Source organism: Prionailurus viverrinus, chromosome E3 (genome assembly GCF_022837055.1).
Source record: "Prionailurus viverrinus isolate Anna chromosome E3, UM_Priviv_1.0, whole genome shotgun sequence".
In the NCBI taxonomy this organism is placed as follows: domain Eukaryota; kingdom Metazoa; phylum Chordata; class Mammalia; order Carnivora; family Felidae; genus Prionailurus; species Prionailurus viverrinus.
In genome coordinates this window covers 40,705,496-40,724,048 of record NC_062576.1, presented here as the reverse complement: position 1 = coordinate 40,724,048, position 18,553 = coordinate 40,705,496, and the positions used below count along the sequence as shown (strand labels likewise).

General features: G+C 61.6%; 2 protein-coding genes across 9 annotated transcripts in view; one reads left to right on the top strand and one right to left on the bottom strand.

Moving 5' to 3' along the window:
* Positions 1-764: 764 nt before the first annotated feature.
* TELO2 (telomere maintenance 2) lies at positions 765-12,727 on the top strand. 2 transcript variants are annotated; one of them, XM_047837552.1, is made up of 21 exons: positions 766-1,017; positions 1,984-2,319; positions 3,264-3,541; positions 4,586-4,654; positions 4,839-4,986; positions 6,136-6,238; positions 6,447-6,515; positions 6,682-6,823; positions 6,970-7,106; positions 7,463-7,542; positions 7,753-7,854; positions 8,125-8,213; positions 8,395-8,486; positions 8,615-8,731; positions 8,823-8,894; positions 9,948-10,112; positions 10,389-10,480; positions 10,870-10,969; positions 11,092-11,156; positions 11,407-11,522; positions 12,384-12,727. In XM_047837552.1, the coding sequence occupies exons 2-21, from the start codon at positions 1,985-1,987 to the stop codon at positions 12,488-12,490; spliced, it is 2,478 nt and encodes an 825-aa protein (XP_047693508.1). In that variant the 5' UTR covers positions 766-1,017; position 1,984; the 3' UTR covers positions 12,491-12,727. The 2 variants fall into 2 exon arrangements, with proteins under 2 accessions (XP_047693507.1, XP_047693508.1); XM_047837551.1 differs by having other exon boundaries at positions 765-1,017; positions 11,407-12,727.
* Positions 12,728-13,113: 386 nt separating this feature from the next.
* Positions 13,114-18,553, bottom strand: part of IFT140 (intraflagellar transport 140) — a 76,702-nt gene continuing 71,262 nt past the window's right edge. For all 7 annotated transcript variants that reach the window (XM_047837547.1, XM_047837544.1, XM_047837546.1 and 4 more), the window contains 2 exons: positions 18,189-18,330; positions 13,114-13,536 (listed from right to left, as the gene is read on the bottom strand). In XM_047837547.1, the coding sequence (XP_047693503.1) occupies positions 13,327-13,536; positions 18,189-18,330 (352 nt within the window). In that variant the 3' untranslated portion in view covers positions 13,114-13,326. The remainder of the gene's footprint in view (positions 13,537-18,188; positions 18,331-18,553) is intronic.

Sequence of the window (18,553 nt, the reverse complement as noted above, 5' to 3'; positions counted from 1 at the left end):
TCGCTCCTGTATCTCACTGTGCTCCTGATTTGTTTTTAACTTAAAAAAAAAAAAAACGTTTATTTATTTTTGAAGGAGAGAGAGAGAGAGCGCGCTCAGGATGGGGGCAGAGAGAGGAGGACAGAGGATCCAAAAGCGGGCTTTGCATTGACAGGCTGACAGCAGCAAGCTGGACGCGGGGCTCGAACTCACGGACCGGGAGATCATGCCCTGAGCCCAAGTCGACGCTCAACCGACGGAGCCACCCAGGCGCCCCAGCTTGTGCCCCTGATTTGTGAGCGGGCACTTTATTTTCTTCATTCTGTCCTGGAAGAGTGCTTGCTGCACGCAGTAGGCATTTAATTTGTGCATGCTGAATGAATACACCCTTCCCGGACTCCCTTGCAAGGGCAGTCGAGGCTGAAGCGGCGCCTCCCCTGTGAGGTCTTTCCAGATCGCCCACGGCACTGCCCCACCGCCCGTTCGTCAGGACAGAGGGCAGCCCTTGGAACGTGACCACCGAGGAAGTGGATTTCGGCCAATTTACAGGGCCACTTGCGGCTGGCGGCCCCCGCGCGGAACCGTGCGGCGCCCACCCCTGTTGAGCCGCCCATCGGGACCCGAAACCACTCGAGCCCTCGCTGGTTACAGCCGGCGGCCGCGGCTCAGGGACCCGAAGTTGGCCGGGAGCGCGCTCGGCGCTCAGCGGGTGTCTGCGGAGGCGCGCGCGCTCGCCCCCGCCCACCAGGGCCCCGCCCCGCCCGGCGCAGGCGCGGAAGCGGCCGCTCGCCCACGCTTCTTCCGGCTTCCCCAGCCTGGCGGCGGATTCGTCGCGATCGGCCCGCGGGACCGGCCTCGCAGGCTCGAAAAATTCAGCAGCAGCTCTGCCAGCGCGCGGGGAGCTCGTGCTCCGCGCTCTCAGTCTCTAGTCCGCGGACCGCTTGCGGAACTGGGCCTCGGCGACCGTGGCGAATCGGCGCGGGGCGGCAGCGGCGGGGCGGGCCTTGAGCACACCCTGGGGACTCCGAGATCGAGCGGGTGCGCGCTTCCCCGAGACACTCTCCCGCCCCGGAGACCCTTGCGCTCCCCGAGACCCGGGCCCACCCTGAGACCCCCCGTCCGTCCCCAGGCCCGTGCGCGCCCCGACACCCCGTCTACCCTTAAGACCTTCGCCCACCCCGAGATCCCCTCCCGCCCCGGAGACCCATGCGCTCCCCGAGACTTGCCCCCCCCCCCACCCCCCCGCTTCGGGGACCCCTGCTAGCCGCGCCGTGACTTGGGCGCCGTGACGTGGGCTCCCGGCACAGCTGTGAAGGGGGGTGTGGTACTGGCGGGTCGCTGGTGTGTTAGCTGGCCACCGGAGCCCGCTTAGACCCGGCTGGGTGAGGAGGCCCTAGGGTGTTGGGGGCCCTCCTTGGTCCCCTGAGGCAGGCTTATCTAGGGCTGGGTCACTGGTGATGGACAGGTGCCTGCGTAACGGCACTCAATGCTGCAGGGGCGCCTGACCCCAAATACTATCTACAGATGGGATGGTTTCTGGGAAAGAAGGGGGTTTGGCAGACGGACAGTCTGTTAGACGGACGGTCAGGCAGTTAGAAATGCTGCAACGCAGGTAGCCCAGGGTCTCAAGCTCAGCACTGTTAGCATTTGGGTTTGGATCACCCTCTGTCATGGGTGCTGTCCTGCACACGTGGGCTGTGTAACCAGCATCCCCGGCCTCTGCCACCCGCTCACGAGATGCCAACAGCACCCCCACTTGTGGCCCTGGGGCACAGTGACCCTACTGTAGAGGGCATCATGGAGGCCCCAGCTATGACACAGACTTGGTAGGAATGGTGACGGATGCCGGAGGGGAGGATACTGCTGGGTGACAGCAGGGGTGAGGAGAGATGGGGTCCCCAGACGCTTAACGAGAGGGGCCAGAGGGTCTGAGCGTATGCGAGATGTGACTGGTGCAGATGCCAGGGGCTCCTCGGCCTTCTCATGTGCTTCTCTGCGCCCCAGGATGGACCCAGCGCGCTCTGCAGTCCGGCTGACTGTGCGGGAAGCGATTCACACCCTTTCCTCTTGTGAGGATGGCGGCCGCGTCCTCTCCACCTTGGGGTCCCTGAGACGGTATCTCAGCGGAGCGGAGAACCCAGCCCTTCCCGGGGAGCAGGAGGAGTTCGCCAGGGTGCACTTTTCCGCCCTCCTCAGGTGTCTAGTGGGCAGGCTGAGCCCAGGCTGGCTGGGGCTTCTGCCCGACGGCCAGGCGGAGGAGCTGTGGGCCAGCTTCTTCCTGGAGGGCCCGGCTGACCAGGCCTTCCTGGTGCTGATGGAGTCCATCGAGGGTGCCGCCGGGTGAGTGCGGGGGGGGGGCCCCGATTCCGGGGCACTTGTAACGTCTGAGGCAGGGGCATGGCCGGAAGGGTTGCGAACCAGCAGGTTCTGTGAGAATTTGGTGTCCTGAAAGGTGTGGGAGGAGCAGAGCCCCTGGACACCGAAAGCAGTTTGTTAACCTCCCTTGCGACGAAGAGGCTCTTGCAGCAGTAGGTCCCGCCGTGTTGGTGAAGGGAGGGGGCAGGAGCGTCCCCATCCCGGTGGCCTCGGCAGCGGGTGAGCTCCGGGCTGAGGTGACCTAGGTAGGCGGTGGGCCTCGCCAGCGTCCGCGGGCCCTTGGCCTCACTCGTGGCCGTCAGCTCTGCAGTGAGGCCCCCGGGCGCTCCGGCAAACTCCTGGGGGCGGGGGGTGGGACTTGCTCAAAGCGCTTCCCAGACTCAGGTGTCAGAGCACCGGACGGGCCTGTGGGGACGAGGCCTTCGTGCGGTAGCGAAGCTGGGTTTGAGCGGTTCCGGAGATAAGCGGCAAGCGCCCTGTGGCGCGGAGCGGGAGAGGAGGTGGCGTCGGTGACGCCATGGGGCCCGGCGGGCGCTCACGCTGTACCACTGGCTGGCTATTTGGCAGTGGGATGTGTAGACCTTTTGTTTTCTTTAATGTTTATTTAGCTTGAGAGAAAGCATGAGCAGGGGAGGGGCAGAGAGAGAGAAAGAATCCCAAGCGGGCCCCAGGCCGTCAGCACGGAGCCTGACGCGAGGCTCGATCCCACAAACCCTGGGATCGTGACCTGAACGGAAATCAAGAGCCACCCAGGCGCCCCAGCGGTGGGATTTAAATGCTCGTTTTTTTAAGCGCTGATGACGCCGTGGGACTACTGGTTTCCTGACGGCCGTGGCTCCCCGTCCGGGCGGGGGGCGCCAAGGGTGGGGGGCTCGCCACTCCGCCCGTCACACCTGCTCTTGCTGCAGCCCGAGCTTCCGTCTGATGAAGATGGCACAGCTCCTGGCCAGGTTCCTGAGCGCGGGCAGGATGGCCGCTGTGATGGAGGGCCAGTGTCGCCAGGTGACGGAGCCGGCGTCCCCGCTGCTCCAGGAGACGCTCCTCGCCAAGGTGGTGGGCTTGCCCGACTGCCTGGGCAACCGTCTGCAGCGGGAGAACCTGGACGCGTTCCTCCCCCAGAATTACTTCCCTCTGCTCGGCGAGGAGATGATGCGGGCGCTGCAGGCGGTGGTGGACTCCCTCCGAGGTGCGGGCCCCTCCGCGCTGTCCTTCCGGCCAGCTTCTCTGGCCACCGTCCCTTTCCTCCCTCCCCCCCCAGCTTCTCACGGACTCTGGGGACTTGGGATTCTCGGGGTGATGCCGTTGGCAGGTCATATGTTGCCTTCTGTGTGGGGAGGTAGCGACCTGTACCCTGAGCTTCACCCGTTCTTGGCTGTTGACCTCGGAGCTGGAGCTGACCTTGAATCCTTTAGCTCCTGGTTGGCCTGCCGGTGGAGCCGTCCGGATGGGGCTGCTCTCCACGGGCCCTGGTGTCCACACCACCCTCTGCTCTCCCACCACGGGGCAGCTCAGGGTCTCACCCCTGCACGTCCAGCATCCCACCGGCCAAGGCCGTGGAGTGGGTGCCACGCTCGGGCGCCACTAGAGGCCCTTCACGCGTGTGCTCACGTGGTCCCTGTGCCCGCCCCACGAGGGAGCCTCCGCCACTGTAGATCGGGAGGGAGCCCACGGGTTCCATTGGGGCCCCTGCCGGACCGTCCCTGCTCTGTGCTGGGGGGAGTCGCCAGCATGTCCCGAACGTGTCCAGAGCGACTGTGGGCCACGTCCGCTTCTCGGCTGGGTGACTGCGTCCAGTTCGCCTTTTAGGGTCTCAGCCGCTCCCTTCAGGTGGCAGAGACTGCATTTGCGTCTGAGTGCGTCGTGACCGTCTCAGGGTGGCCACTTCCGGCGGGGCTGGGGCGCCATCCTCCCCTTGTCCCCGAGTCCTGTTTCCTCCCGCCCGCCCACCTCACGTGTCCTTTGGTGCCTCCCCCTCCCCGCGCCACCACACCGGTCCCCGCTCTGTGGGGTCATCGTGGCGATTAGGTGAGCAAGAGCGTGTGAGGCTTTTTGCAATTACTGTTGGCTTCCAGCTGTTGAGGTTCCAGTTGGAATTAGATCGAGAAAAACGGTGCTTTTACAGCGCACAGACGCCTGTCTGGAAACGAGGTCTGTCCCCGCCTGGGCAGGTGTTGTCCCGAGACCCTAACCATCGCCCTTCTTGAAAATCTCGCTTTCTCTCTTGCCGCAGGTGGCTGGGACTGCTCCGTCTCCTTCCTGTCGCAGGTGCTCGGGAAAGCCTGTGTCCGCGGGAGGCAGAGTGAGTGTTTCCTGTCCCGGGGGGTCCGCAGCGCTGTCTGGGTGTCTCCCCCCCGCTTCCTGTCGGCCCTCCCGGGAGGGGGAAGACAGCACAGTTCCCTCGCCTGGGCCTGGCCCCGGGTGGGCTGATGTCCGTCGCCCGGACCCCGGCCCCGGGCTCAGGGGCCCCCGTGTGCTTCCCTCAGAGGAGATGCTGGGCGTGCTGGTGCCGCGGCTGACGGCGCTCACCCAGGGCAGCTGCCTCTGGCAGCGGGTCTGCTGGCGCCTGGTGGAGCGTGTGCCCGACCGGGCGGTGGAGGCGCTGCTGACGGGACTGGTGGAGGTCGCCGCGGGGTAAGGAGCCGGAGGGCGGGTGGCGGTGCCCAAGCCTCTGGTTTGTCGGACCTCATGCGGTGAGGCCGTGGCAGCCCAGCCCAGCCCAGCCCCTCCCCTGGCTGTGGCCGTGGAGACCCTTTTCGCTACCCCCCACCCCCGGGGCTGCGCAGGCATGTGCGTGTGCGATGGCGCCCGCCTTCAGACGGCGTCCCCTGGCGCGAGTGCTGGCTGTGTCTTTGGTTCTGGGCGCGGGTGTGTGTGTCCAGGGACCCATGTTCTCTCTCTGAACCGTCTGAGGTCTCACCCCCTCTGCTGCTGGGTGCTTATTTGCAAAATAATGTGAGGAAGGCACTCACCCCCTGCCAGGCGCTTCTGGTCCCTCCCAGCTAGTCCTTGGTTTGTGGCTTTTACAAGGTGTCCACACTGCCCTGTAAGCGCATCAGGCTGCGAGCCGATGGCTTCTCTGTCTTCCGGGCTGTGTCACGCTCCTGCCCTGAGGCTGTGGGTTGGTTTGCGTGGGTTTGTCTCTTCTGTTTCTGTTTTTTTGGTTCCTGCTGCCGTTCTTTTTTCTTTTTCTTTTCATCTTTACGACTTTGCGACTTGGCGACTTTGCGTAGAACGTGAAAGGGCCGAGGGAGGAAGGGCTGTATCCTCCCGTCTTTCCACACCGGCTGGAGGGTTTGCTGGGCTCTCACCCATGGAGGGGAGCGGGGAGGGATCCCACTCTACACCAGTCGTCTGCAAACTGCAGCCTTTGGGCCAAACTCAGCCCACCGTGCGTTTTTACAACCGTTTTGTGGGTCCACAGCCGCGCTCGCTCACGCACACGCCCCTGGCTGCTTCTGGCTGCAGGAGTTCTGCGGAGACCGATGGCCCGTAAACATAGAGCTTTTGTTCTCTGGCCCTTCCCAGATAAGCCTGGCCACCCCTGCTCCGCTTGGGCAGAGCGGGGAAAGGACATCCTCTTGCACGGAGGCACTGGGCTGTCCCAGGTTTCCACGTTACCGGGAGGAGAGCGAATCAGGACGGAGTCCGAGCTGAAGCACAGGCCCCGGGCTCCCAGTGGTTAGCACAGAGCTGGGGAGGGGTGCAGCTCGGACCTGTTGAGATCTGGGGTTCATGCTTTTCCCCCTCCCCCCCCCCCCCCCCCCCCACTGTGCCTCACAGGCCTGAAGTCCTCTCACGGCTGCTGGGGAACCTGGTGATGAAAAATAAGAAGGCCCAGTTCGTGATGACCCGGAAACTTCTGTTCCTACAGTACCAGTACTCGGTGAGGGCGTGGGCCGAGGGCCACCCTGGGGGTCCAGGAGAAGTGACCGTAGCAGGTGCAGCTGAGCTCGGTTGTCCGGGAAACTCCGCTGACCCTCAGCCCAGAGCCGTTTGTGCTCTGGGAGCCTGGGCAGACGGGTCTTAGCCCGGCAGGTGGGCAGCGGGCGTCTGCCGACAGACAGTGACAGGATGCCTGGCTTCTGTCCCAGACGCCCATGCTGCAGAGCCTGCTGGGGTACCTGGCCACGGACAGCCAACGGCGCCCGCTCCTCGTACAGGTAAGCGCGGTCTGGTCCTCTGTCTGGGCCTTTTGGTGGGAGAGAGAGAACGTTCCCGCCTGGAACAGAGGACACTGGCAAGCACGCGGGCACCGAGGCCCGTGCGTTCCCGCGCTGTGGTGGGGAGGTCGCTGCGGCTGTGTAACCGGGCCGCGCCACCCGCCAGGCACTGAAGGGGCTCCTGGAGACGTGGGGCAGCTGCAGTGCCGTCCGCCACGCCCCTCTGGCGCAGCAGCGCTACGTTAGCAAGGCCGTCCTCATCTGCTTGGCGCTCCTGGGGGAGGCGGAGCTCCAGGACAGCCGAGACGGTGAGTGGGCCACGCGGACACTGTCCCCACCCCGTCTCTGCCCGTCCCCGCCAGCCCCCCGTGCTCACTGTGCAGAGCTGTCCCCTCCTGTCCCCGCCCGTCCCTACTGGCCCCCCCAGTGCTCAGTGTGGGCTTGGTGCTTCCAGAGCTGCTGACTAGCCTGATGGCGGGGGTGAAGAGTCGCCTGGACAGCAGCCTGCCCGTTGTGCGCCGTCTGGGCATGATCGTGGCCGAGGTGGCCAGCGCCCGGCTCCACCCTGAGGGGCCACCCCTGAAGTTCCAGGTGAGCAAGGGCCGCGCCCTGTGTTTCCTTCCCTCCCTGGTATCCCCTTGCCTTCTGGGGTCCAGGCCCACGAACCTTCTGCATGTTGACCCCTCAGCGGTGCCTGAACAGATGCCCCGGGTGGATTCTGGAGGTGTTTGGAAGCGATCTCTCTGGCATCCCCTCCCCTCCGTTGCTGAGCCCCTGGGATGTCCTCCTGGGTGGGGGTGGGGGGGAGAGCAGCCCCTCAGGAGGGCGGGCTCCTGAGCCCGTGCACCCAGCACCGCCCACTGCCACGTGGACACTTGGCAAGTGGGGCAAGTGGGGGGTGGTGGCGGGCGCTCCCCGTGACTCGCTCCAGCCCGTGTGCGTTGCAGTACGAGGAAGATGAGCTGAGCCGTGAGATGCTGGCCCTGGCAGCCCCCTGGCCTGCGGCCGACAGCCCCTTGGAGGCGAGGTGAGGGCTTCCTGCCCCCGGTCTCCACCCCAAGCTGGGCAGGCCCGGTTCCTGCTGCTCCCTTACCTCGTCGTCTTGGACTCGTTGCTGAGACAGAAGCCGAGAAGCGCAGGGTGGGGGCCGGGAGAGCATTTCCCTGGGGAAGGTGGGTTCCGGGGCCAGTAGCTCGTGTGGGGCCTCCCCGACGGGTTCCTTCTTTGCTCCCCACAGCCCTGCCGTCACTCCAGAGGCTGCAGAGCCCCCCGGCAGTGGGAGCGTGGACGGTGGCGTCCCCCAGGCCCTGCCGGAAGGCTCAGGCTCTGACCTGGACAGGTAGGGGGAGGCCTCGGGTAGAAACTACAGAGGTGGGGGAGCAGTCCCGCGCTGGCCTCAGAGCCGCGCATGAGCGTGGGAGTGGATGGCCCACGCTGTCTGGAGGCCACGGGTCGGCCCCGCGGCCGCCCTCTCTCCGAGTGCCCTCCCGTAGGAAAGTGTGCTGTTCCTGAGGCGCAAGGACTTGGGGTGAATTCCCGGGACTCAGGAGCACGGCCTGTCTGCTCCCGGGTGACGGGCAGGCCCCACCGGTCTCTGTTGCTTCCCCAGTGACGATGAGCTTGTCCCCTATGACATGTCGGGGGACCAAGAGCTAAAGAAGAGCAAGGCACCCACCTACGTTCGGGACTGCGTGGAAGGTGGGTCTCTTCCCTGGCGGGAGGCCCCTCCAAACGCCTGCCCTGGGGTGGCTGAGCCGTGGGAACCCTGCGTGTCCCGGACCTTGGCTGCCTCTGCCCAGCGTCCAGACCCTGGCTGCCGGCTCTGCCTCTGCAAGGTCAGGGCTGGGGACCAGTGCAGGCCCGTGTGTGTTCTGTGCAGCCCTGACCTCGTCCGAGGATTGGGAGCGCTGGGAGGCGGCCCTGCGGGCCCTCGAGGCGTTGGTCATCAGGAACCCGGCTGCTGCACGCGAGGTGAGTGGGGCAGGGACGTCGGGGAGGGGTGTGTGTCTGCCTAGGAGGCCCGTGGCAGGGATGGGGAGGTGGAGGGCTGCGGGGGCCCAGGGCCGCAGGGCCTGAGGCACGCCGACCCCTGTGCACAGGTGAGTGTGGAGCTGGCCAAGGTGCTGCTGCACCTGGAGGAGAAGACGAGCGTGGAGGGCTTTGAGGGGCTGCGCCAGAGAGCCCTTGTGGCCGTCGTGGTCACAGACCCGGCCCCGGTGAGTCCCCGTCCCGCCGCCCAGTCAGTGTCTGTGTTGGGGCCCTGCCTCTGGGTGGCGTCCACAGCGGCCTCTCGTGTGTCTGGCTCAGGTAGCAGAGTACCTGACCTCGCAATTCTACGCCCTCAACTTCAGCCTCCGACAGCGCATGGACATTCTGGATGTAAGTGCCCTGGGGCTCTCCGTCCCACCTGTCACGCCCAAGCTGCCCTCACGAGGGCCAGGCCTGGCACAGCGCCCTGCCGAAAGCTCCACGGTCAGGACCAGAGGCCTCCCCAAGTCCCCCGTGGCTGGACCCAGGGGCTGGGACTGGCAGTTTTCTGGGTGGCGCACAGGATTCAGTAGGGGCCGTGTCCTTCATCTGAGACAGAAGCTTTATTGAGACAATTCCCACGCGGTACAGTTCCCCATCTTAAGACAAACAAAATGTGGTCTGTGCACACGTCGGGATGTTACTTGGGCCTCGCACAGGAGGGACGTGGTAACCTGCCACAACATGGATGAACCAGACGACCCTGTAGGAATCCACTTGCGTGAGGTCCCTGGGCTGTCAGAATCAGAGAGACTGAAAAGTAGACGGTGGGGAGGGCACGTCGCAGGGGAAAGGGCTGCGTCTGGGAAGACGGAGTCTTGGAACGATGGTGGCGACGGCCATACGATGTGCACGCACCTGCTGCCGCTGAGCTGTGCGCGCACGGCTGTCAAGACGGCAAGCGTGACGCTGTGTGTCTCATGAGACGGCGCTGAACAGTCACCACCTCCGTGCTTGCAGTTCAGGGGCATCTGGTACGTTGACGGTTCAGTGTCCTGTGTCACCCTCAGAGGAACAGCCCTTAGCACTCACTGCCCGGCCGGGCGCCTGCAGCCACCAGGCTGCTGTCCGTGGCCCCGCCTGTTCCAGGGCTCCAGGCATGTGACGGCGCAGGCCTGTTCCGGGGCCCACCTGTGTGCAGGCGGCTGGGCAGCAGGTTGGTGAGGCTCTGGAACCGCAGGAGCTCCGGGTGCAGGAGCGGGGCTGCCTTTCCCTTCTGTCCCCCACAAAGTGAAGCGATCCTGGGGTAGCCGGAACTGACTTCCTGTGCGGTCCCCAGAATGTTCCCTGGCGCAGCCTGTGACGGCCGATGGCGCCGACGGGCACTCAGTTTACCTCGGGTTTGAGAAGATGCCGCCCCTCCCTAGAACAAGGACCGCTGCCCTGGGTCTCCCGCTCCTCTAGGTCCTGACTCTGGCCGCCCAGGAGCTGTCTCGGCCTGGCCGCGCGCCCAAGGCCCCCCAGTGCGACCCCCGGGGCCCCGCCCCCCCGCCCGGCAGCGCCGTGGCTCCCGCCTGGCGCGCGGTCGTGGAGGAGCGGATCAGAAACAAGACCCGGCGGTTCTCGCAGGTCAGCCAGCCCGGGCTCAGGTCCTGGTGGGGGACGGGGCGGCACCGACACTGCTGTTGTGTGGAGGGAGGGCATTGGGTACAAATTGCATGTCGGGACACGTGCCTTAGGGCATCAGAGCCGCATGGCTTTAATATGCAAGTGCGAATAAAGCCCCGGAATTCTGCGTCAGCAAGAAACGGCCTGTATGTGCCGTGTCCGTGTGGGCCGGGGCTGTGACAGGGGTGCGTACGGGACAGCGAAGGGACGCGGCACCTGTGCGCACCATGTTTGCAGGGCTCTGCCAGGCGGGGACGGGACGCTCGCGCCAACCAGTTCAGCTCGGTGGCTGGCTACTTCTTCTTCCCACTCATTCAGCACTTTGACAGGTGAGCGGGAGGCCTGGACGCCCTCGAGTACCAGAGGCTTCCCAGGACGGGGTCTGTGGTGGGGTTTGGGCAGCAGCAAGGTCACCACCTGGCTTTCGGTCCTTCGTAGCTTAAATGGCAAAGCGAGGGCGTCAGGATCTGCGGTGTCCGTCATGGATGGTGGGTTGCTGGCGGGTTCCCGGTGGGCGGGGCCGGAGCCTCGCCGTGGAGCCTCGATGCTCCACGCACTGTGTGTCTGTCTGACGCCTTCTCCTCATGGCTGTGGGAGCCACATGGGAACGGGCGGTGAGGAGGCTCCTCCAGGGCGCTGGCTGTCCCTTGGTGGCCCAGGGGTTGGAGAATGAGCCCCGACCACGCCTCCCGCACACACACACCTGATGCTCTTGTAGACCGCTGGTGACCTTCGACCTTTTGGGAGAAGACCAGCTGGTTCTCGGGAGATTGGCCCACACCTTGGGGGCCCTGATGTACCTGGCTGTGAACACCACGGTGAGTGGGAGGCGGAGCCGGTGGCCGTCCTCCCGGTGGGCGTCCCCTTGGCCCTGGGGCTGGGTTGTTGGGACCCACCTTTGGGTGCCAGGACCCCTGCCCACTGGCCTCTGCTGTTTCAGGTGGCTGTGACCATGGGCAAGGCCCTCCTGGAGTTCGTGTGGACCCTTCGCTTCCACAGTGACGCGTGAGTGGCCGTGTGGCTGAGGAAAGTGGTCCCACGTGGACGTGGAGGCGGGGCTCCCAGGACAGCAGGAGGTGGGGGGGGGGGGCGCGACTCCCGTGGGCGTGGCCAGCGGCCTGGTGCTTCCCAAGCACGAAGGGGCAGGGCGGCTGGAGCGTGCGTTGCTTGCCCGTGGGTCTGCTGTACCGCGGATAAGCGGGGTCTCCCTGGCCTGGGCTCCGTCGGCGCTCAGCGTCCCGGCCTGGCTTGCTAGCTACGTGCGCCGGGGCCTGCTGTCCGCGGTCTCCTCCGTCCTCCTCAGTGTTCCGGCTGAGCGACTGCTGGCAGACCTGCCAGACGAGCTGCTGGAAACCCGATCCTGGCTGGCGGGTGAGTGCCAGGCCCCCAGCTGCATGGGTGAGGCGGGTGGTTGGAGGCTGGTGCAGTGGCCATCGGGGCACGGGGCGGTGCAGAGGCCCCAGGACCGTCACATCCCCCCCGTCTGTGCACGAAATGGTCCCTGGTGGGGGGGTGGGGACTCAGCTGTTCTTGAGTCACTTTGGGGAGGTCCTGGAGGACCCAAGAGAAGGTGCCCCGATGTGGGAGACGGTGTGTTTGTTCTGGAAAATTCTGTATCTTCTGTAAGGTCACAAGAGCCATGCAGGAGGCACGTTACCTCACCAGACTTGCCAACTAACTTGGATAAGCTTTCCTCCCTGCACCCTCCACCCCACCCCTCGCCACAGTGTTCTCTTTGAAGAGTCTGTTGGAGCACACGTGACCTCCTGCCCGTAGGCACCTGTGTTGCCCACCCACCGGTGTCCACCCGGGGCTCCAGGCCGGGAGTAGACACTCTGACGTGGCACCACACTCGGGGGCCCGGGGTTCAGGCGGGGCCCCTCTTGTCGCGTCAGTTAGTTTGCAGAGCACCCTTGGGCTTTGTCCGATCACGCGTGTCCGGTCGGCTCCAGGTCCTCGGGCCCCGTGCCACAGGCGTGTGGCGTCCTGCTTCCCGGGACCGGTGGCCTCCCCGCGGAGACGATGGTGTCCGCTCCATCCCGCTGCCTCCCTGTCGCCGGCCGCTGGCTGGGCGCCCAGCCCCAGGGAGAGTGGGGTGCTGCCCCCGCACACGGCCAGGCCCCACCAGGCCCTGTGGGGGCTTGTGTGGGATGACTCCCTAAGAGCAAATGAGGGCTGGCCTGCCCGGCTGTGGGCGCCGCCGATGTCCTGCTCTATTTTCGTCTTTGGCAGATGTGGCTGACCGGGATGCGGACGAGGACTGCAGGATGCTGGCTGTGAAAGCCCTGCTGCTTCTGGAGAAACTCAGAGACCGACTGCTCCCCCTCGCTTCTCCTTAGTTCTCACTGGAGAGGGAGGCCCGCCCCGGCAGCAGCCCGCGGGAGGGCCTCTGGCCCTGCGTCCACAGACAGGGCCACCTGAACATGGCGGGGGGGGGGTCCCGAGGAGGGAGGGAGCCGCTGGGGCCCCTATGGGCTGATTCTCGGCCTGTCCCCAAGCCCGTTCCTCACGTGAACACAGGCTTTGAAAAGCAGCAAAGTGGAAGAATAAAAAGGAGCCAGAGGTGTTCAAACCCATTCCTCTTGGCTCTGACTGCTCAGCAGGGTCCGCGGCGCCTCAGTATCCCTCTGAAGGGGGACACGGTTCTGGCAGCTGGTGACGAGCTGGGGGTGGGAGACCCCAAGGTCCCCCTCCCTGCACGGACATGTCGTGGGGCCAGCCCTTCATGGTGGGGGCTGGTGATGGGACACGCCCACGTGGACGGAGCCACCAGGCTGCCTCGTGCAGACAACTGCACCCCCCCCCCAACCCGTGCTGGCCACCCCTATGTCTCTGTTCCAGTGGACGCTGGGCCCCGTGGTCAGGGATGGCGTGTCCTGCCGGGAGCCGTGAGACGTGCTCTCCTGGAACTCGCCTGGGTGTTGGGACGAGGCGCAGTGAACACGCTAATATCTGCAGTCCATCGAGTTCCACAAGGTTTTTAGGCTTTACAGACTATGCTTGGGAGACAGTCCTGGAGAAGAGGAACCAAGTCCCTGGGCAGGAAAGGGACCTCAGGGCCCCTTCTGAGCAGGACAGCCGGTGCCCTGGGGTGTCAGACACAGCTGTCATTTCAACGAGAAAGTCAGGCTCTTGCCATGAACCCTGGCAGGTTCTGGGGGAGCAGTAGCGGCTGTCAGGGCTCGCTGTCCTCTTCCTCCTCCTGCACCTCCTCATCTGCCTCTCTCCGGTCGTCAACGCTGTTGTGGTGGACCCGCCCGGACATGGCGCGCATCACAGGGAGGCCCAGGCCCCGGTGCACGGCGTCCACGGTCTGCTGGCTCACGTAGTAGGACATGTTGGCGGAGGGCACTTTCTTCCGCATCTCCTCCAGATACCTGTATGCCTGGGTGGGGACAGTCGTTACCGGGTTAGTCCGCAGTGAGAACCAGGGGAGCCACCCCCTCAGTCCGGGGCACGGAGCTTCCTGGGCACCCGCCCCAGGTGGTGAGGGACACCTTCCCAACAGGGCAGTTGTCTGTGACTGCACGGCCTTTCCAAGGTGTCTGACTTTAAGCTTCTGTCAATGCTGTCAGCTGTGATCAGCACTCCCGGCCGAACAGGTCCAGCCAGCTGCCCCGGAGAGTCCCGTGAGCGGCCTGTGCTCGAGGACCCACACCTGTCCACATGTGCCCAGGCCCGTCACTCGCCTGCTGTGCCTGCTTACATCTGCCTACACCTGTCCCCCTTCCACACGTGCCAACGCCTGCCCCACACCTGCCTTCACCTGCCCATGCCTGCTCACATTTGCCCAGGCCTGCCTGCACCTGCTAACACCTGCTGCACCCACAGGGAGGGCCACACACAAGAATGAGGGGAGGAACAGGGTCCCATGTGGCTTCTAAGGCCCACTCCCAAGGTACACTTCATATCAGCTCAGATGTGATCAAAATTTCTAGGAGCTTTGAAACTGTTTATGGGAAAGATCAGATCTTAATTTTTTTTTTAAGTGTATTTTGAGGGGCACCTGGGTGACTCAGTCAGTTGGGTGTCTGACTTTGGATCAGGTCATGATCAGGCTCATGAGTTCTAGCCCCATTGTCGGGCTCTGCGCTGACATCACAGCGCCTGGAGCCTGTTTCGGATTCTGTGTCTCCCTCTCTCTCTTCCCCTCCCTTGCTTGTTCTCTCTCAAATAAACATTTAAAAAATAAATAAAGTGTATTTTTAGAGACAGAGAGCACACATGTGTGTGAGCGGGGGAAGGGGAGAAAGAGAGAATCCGAAGCAGGCTCCACACTGTCCACAAAGACCCCGACACTGAGTTTGATCTCATGAACTGTGAGATCATGACCTGAGCTAAAATCAAGGGCCAGCCGCTTAACTGACTGAGCCAACCAGGTGCTCCAGATCTTAGTATTCTTTTTTTTTTAATGTTTGGTTTGGGCGGGGGGAGGGGCAGAGAGAGGGGGACAGAGGATCTGAAGCGGGCTCTGCACTGACAGCAGAGAGCCTGACATGGGGCTCAAAGTCACAGACCATGAGATCATGATCTGAGCTGAAGTCAGATGCTCAACAGGTTGGGTCACTCAGGTGCCCTTAATCTTAGCATTTCTTAAAGATGATAAATTTCCTGAGCAATTTTCTTTTGAGCAGACAGAACCAAGATATAAAAAGTAAGAGAGAAAGATGAAAGTAGAAAGGTGAGCCATGAGTGTTGGAAGGACGGAGGATGGGCAGAATGCAAGCCCTCTGGCATTCTCAAGCGAGGTGGGGGGACACCCGCACAGGAAGAGATTTCCCGAGAATGTGTCCACTGCCTGTGTGACCCAGGCATCATGCAGGGCTCACGGGACACAAGCACAAGGCAGGCCAAGGCCAGTGCCAGGGCTCTGAGCTTCGGGAGTGAGGGGAGTTGAGGGCGTGCCCCCCCGGGGTGGGGTCTGCCAGAGACCGCAGGGCTGCATTGTGGCCCAGGGGCGTCACCCTCCGTGTGCACAGCTGGTGTCGGCACGGGCAAGGAAGCAGTTTCCAGAAGGCAGGCACGGTCACCAGACACAGCTGAAGGGTGACAAAGACAGAAGTGCTCCTGGATGTCCTGGCCACTGAGGACACTGACCAGGGTCAGGGGCCTTGGGGTTGGGCTCCGACGCGGTGGTGAGGTGAGTGCGAGGGAGCATGGGAGACACCGGAGCAGCGACAGGGGCCTTCTTGCCCTGCCCGGAGGAGACCTAGGTCTGTCCACCTCACCACTCATGTTTGTTTCTTCTAAGTTAAGGTTGCTAAGTCCCACAGGCTCCAAACAAGGGCCACTGTGGGAAGCTGAATGTCACATAGAAAACCCACCCTCACTGACTCGAAGAACCAGAACCAGAACTGAGGTCAACTGCAGCCGCCAGAAGTGAGGAGACGTCAGAAGACACTCACTGAGGGGAGCTCACACCCTGAGCATGAACGCGGCTCCCTGGTCAACCTAGCTAGCACATGCTGCATGTGGTGGGGATAGGCGCTGACTTCAAGCCCAGCCCAAGGTGATGTGCTGAGCATAGAGGCTCTTGTTGTTGCCTGCAATGCTGGAAGGAAGGAAGGGAAGGAGAGAGGGAGGAAGGGAGGGAGGGAGGGAGGAAGGGAGGGAGGGAGAAAGGAAGGAAGGAAAGGAAGGAAGGAAGGAAAGGAAGGATGGAAGGAAAGGAAGAAACGAAGGAAGGAAGGAAGGAAGGAAGGAACCTAAAAAATCCAGAGTCTCTATGGTGGTTTATCCATAACGTCCAGGAACTGCTAGACGTAAGGAACAACAACAAGATGTGACCAAACTCGAGAGAAAAGACAAGGGAGCTAACTCGATGTGATCCAGAAGCTACTAGTGGGGAAAATTATAACAGCAGGTGTAATACAGGCCCAGGAGCAACATCAGAGTACTGAACAGGACTGGTAAACTTGAAGCAACAGTAAAAGCCACCACCAAAAATGAAAACCAGAGAGAATTCTGGAAAAAAAACAGGACAATCAGTTGAACCAGGGGATAGTATACACAGATAATTGGAGTTCCGTAAGGAGAGGAGAGAGGGACAGGAGGGAATTTCCCCCAGACAGGGAGAAAGCACTAGTGGTCACACGCTGGTAAAGGAAAGGTACCCAGAATTCATAAGGGCCACAAGCAACGGTGAGAAGACAAACCCCCAACAAACTGACAGGGGAGGATTCGGGCACTTGGAGGAGGAGACGAACCTATGAGCAGCTGCGCAACACCGGAGGTCAGAGAGAGAGGGGCACTGAAACCACCATGAGCTACCGCGACGCACCCACCAGGATGGCGGAAGTGAAAGACGGGTCGTACCGAACGTGCGCAGAGACGAGGCACAGCTTTGGAGGTCGTGAGCAAAAGTGGCCGCTCGCGCATAGAATACCGCCTTTACTTGTAAACGTGACTGCAGGTAAGCGTGGCTACTCAGACTCGGGTTCGTGGCAGACTGTCTCAAAAAGGAACCAAGGGGGCCACCACATCAAGGAAAAGAGTAACAGGCAATAGTTTTGCCAAGGATAAAATCTGAGCTTTCAAACGGAAGGATTTCAGAAACCTTACGTATCGGCCACCACGAGCCGGACGTCTTCCCAATGCCCTATTTTCTGACGATGCTGGTGGTGATTTCTGCAAATATGGTATTCTGATACGTATAATGAAACGTGTCAACATCTTCTAACTCTGCAAACAACATGATGTCATAAAACGATGCGTGTGTAAAAGATCTGAGACAGACCATACAGTTTTAAATGTGACAGAATACAACAGCATTCCAACATCGCAACTAACTTTTGAGAATTGCCACCTGGGGCGCCTAGGCGGCTCAGCTGACTTCAGGTCAGGTCATGATCTCATAGTTCGTGAGTTCGAGCCCCACATTGGGCTCTCTGCTCTCAGCACGGAGCCTGCTTCAAATCCTCTGTCCTCAAAAATAAATAAACATTAAAAAAAAAGAATTACCACTTGTTGACTTGTGGCGCAGCATCAAAGGTGGCCTGCACGTGTCTGAAGAGGCCCCTTCACCTACGTATTGCTGTGAGGCTACATTTTCTTCATATATTTCAGCTAAGAAAAACCCTATTTTACCAAATTGAGTGCAAAAGCAGAAACTGATCCCATCGGATTTAGCCGGACGAGAGATTTGGAGACATGTAACATAGTGCTACTTTCCTCACTCAAGTTGTTTTGCAAAATATAAAAAATATAAAATTGCTTCAATGAAAATGTTACTTATGTTAACATATCGCGGGTTTAAGTGAATTAATGAATATTTTTACATTAGTTTTATTGGGTAATAGTAAATCCTGGTAGGTGCGCCCCACACAGACCAATGGTCTTTGGGTCCTCAATAACTTTCCTAGTGCAAAGGGGTCCAGACACCAAAATGTCTGAGAAGTGCTCTGCTAAAATGAATCACTGAAACCCTTCTGCAAAGAAAGCTCCAGGCCAGGTGGGTTCAGGTAGGCATTCTATCAAGGAAGGAAGAAATCACAACAATCTTACATAAACTCTTCTGGAAAATACGGGAGGTGGGCATGCTCCCCAGTGCATTTTATAAGGCTAGAATAACCTTGAAACCAACGGTGAAAAAGACACTACAAAAAGGAAGAAGTCTGGCAGTTTCTTAAAACGTTAAACACACACTTACCACACAACCCCACCATCCCAGCCCTGGGCATCTACCCGAGTGTCTGCGAACCAAGCGGGAAGGGCAGGGCGCCTGCGATTCTCAGAGAGCTCAGAAAAATACCCATGTTAGGCAGAAAACAGAAATTTGAAAACACACACGTAAAATGAGTAAGTAAACATAGCAAAATGTTTAAACCTGCCAAATCTGATGAGGGGTTATGTGTGGGTTCTCTTATTCTTGTAATTCTCAGTTTGAAATTATTCCAAATAAAAAAGGCTGAAAAATCAAACACAGGAGAAACACCTGCGGCTCAGAGGGCGGGGACGGCCGCGAAGCGGAGCCCGCCCCCTTCCCCGGAAGCCCCGCCCCTTCCCGGAAGCCCCGCCCCCGCCCCCGCTCCGCCTCACCGCCTGGAACTCCTCCGTCTGCAGGTAGTGCTGCACCAGGAAGCTGTAGACGTCCCCGACGCGGACGCTGCTGTCCAGCTCGGGCTCCTCCAGGAGCAGCTCACACTGCTTGACCGCCTCCTTAGGGTCCTCGGCATATGTCCTGCCCAGAGCAGGAACACGGCCGGGGTCAGGGGTCAGGGGTCAGAGCAGCCTCCCCACCTGAATGAGGAGCTCCTGGAGTCCGCGGCAGAAACTTTTGTGAAGTTAATTCCCATGAATTAAACTGATTCATTACTGAGTTCATTCATAAACTCACCGATTCGTTGAATGGAAACTTGGGCTAGCTCGCACTCCTGCTACCGCGCTACACTCAGCTTGTCACC

What these genes read in the sequence shown, in the direction of transcription:
- TELO2 (XM_047837551.1), top strand. Translation starts at nt 1,985, where the DNA reads ATGGACCCAGCGCGCTCTGCAGTCCGGCTGACTGTGCGGGAAGCGATT. An exon ending in CGTTCGGGACTGCGTGGAAG is followed by an intron (nt 8,214 to 8,394) that starts GTGGGTCTCTTC and finishes TGTTCTGTGCAG; the next exon opens with CCCTGACCTCGTCCGAGGAT. An exon ending in ACCCGGCTGCTGCACGCGAG is followed by an intron (nt 8,487 to 8,614) that starts GTGAGTGGGGCA and finishes CCCTGTGCACAG; the next exon opens with GTGAGTGTGGAGCTGGCCAA.